Source organism: Solanum verrucosum, unplaced genomic scaffold (assembly GCF_900185275.1).
Source record: "Solanum verrucosum unplaced genomic scaffold, falcon-dt-bn FXZP01000192.1, whole genome shotgun sequence".
NCBI lineage: Eukaryota > Viridiplantae > Streptophyta > Magnoliopsida > Solanales > Solanaceae > Solanum > Solanum verrucosum.
In genome coordinates this window covers 252,671-253,753 of record NW_026020222.1, presented here as the reverse complement: position 1 = coordinate 253,753, position 1,083 = coordinate 252,671, and the positions used below count along the sequence as shown (strand labels likewise).

Here is a 1,083-nt window from a genome sequence, read left to right as displayed (position 1 = left end):
AAAAATAACAAAAAAAAATTCCTTTAGATTCAATTAAACATTATAAATAAGAAGACAACATTTGTTAGAAACCATGATAATCACATAATATATTCATATAATACAATAACACCGAATAAACGTGACAATACACTTGAAATAGAGTCATAATATAAAATTGATAATACATGTGACAACAATAAGACTTATGGTATGAACATATCAAATGAATGTTACAATACTCGTGACAAATGCACTTACACACCTACTATAAATTATACAATTGCTCCTCTTAGAATTGCTCAACCTTATACAAAAAAATATCTTATTTTCTTCTGTGATGGAAAATGAGCCCAAAAAAGGTAAGCAAAAGATTGAGATGCAGTTAATTAAGTATGAGAGAGCACGCGTTATAAGTTTTTCCAAAAGGAAAAAAACCTTGTTTCAAGATGCAGAAAAGCTTGCAACTCGGAGCGGAGATGAAGTTGGTGCTATGCTCTTTTCACCAATTGGAAAACCATTTTCTTATGGTTCCACAAGTATAGAAGAAATAATTGATAAATTTTTAAAAGTGAAACTAGAGCACGTGATCATGTTGAGGGAAAATCTGTTGGATTTGAGGCATTTGAAGATCTTCGCAAAGAATTGCAAGAACTTAACGAGAAAGAAAGAAGACGAATATTAATGTATAAGATTATGCACCCTGGCTCAGAAATACCTTCGGATAAACACATGGAGGAGAAGAAGGTGGCAATGTTGTTGCAGGTAAAGGAAATTTTAAATGAAACAAAAAGTGCTATTTTGGGCAAGCATTTCAAGTTTGATTTAAATGTTGTCCCTGAGCCAGAAGAAGACGAGAGTTCTTGAACTCATAATTCTCATGGAGTTGGTAACTGAAAATCTTGATATTTGAGCTATACTTGTAGAAGTTCTTATCAGTGATCGAGTATGCTAATATGATTTTCTCTATTATTAAGTCACTTTTTAGTCTTCAAATATCCATTTATATGAGGTTTTAGGCCACCAAATAGAAGGTCATGGAGCTTTCATATTATTAAGTCAAATATTTTTTTGTTTGTTTTATCTGTAGACTTTAATGATGCT

The 1,083-nt window shown here is 31.4% G+C and overlaps 1 protein-coding gene across 1 annotated transcript; it reads left to right on the top strand.

Annotated features, from left to right (window-relative positions):
• The first annotated feature begins 319 nt into the window (after positions 1-319).
• Positions 320-846, top strand: LOC125831842 (agamous-like MADS-box protein AGL29). Its single transcript, XM_049510977.1, has 2 exons — positions 320-518; positions 563-846. Exons 1-2 carry the CDS (start codon positions 320-322, stop codon positions 844-846), a joined length of 483 nt encoding a protein of 160 aa, XP_049366934.1.
• The last annotated feature ends 237 nt before the right edge of the window (positions 847-1,083 follow it).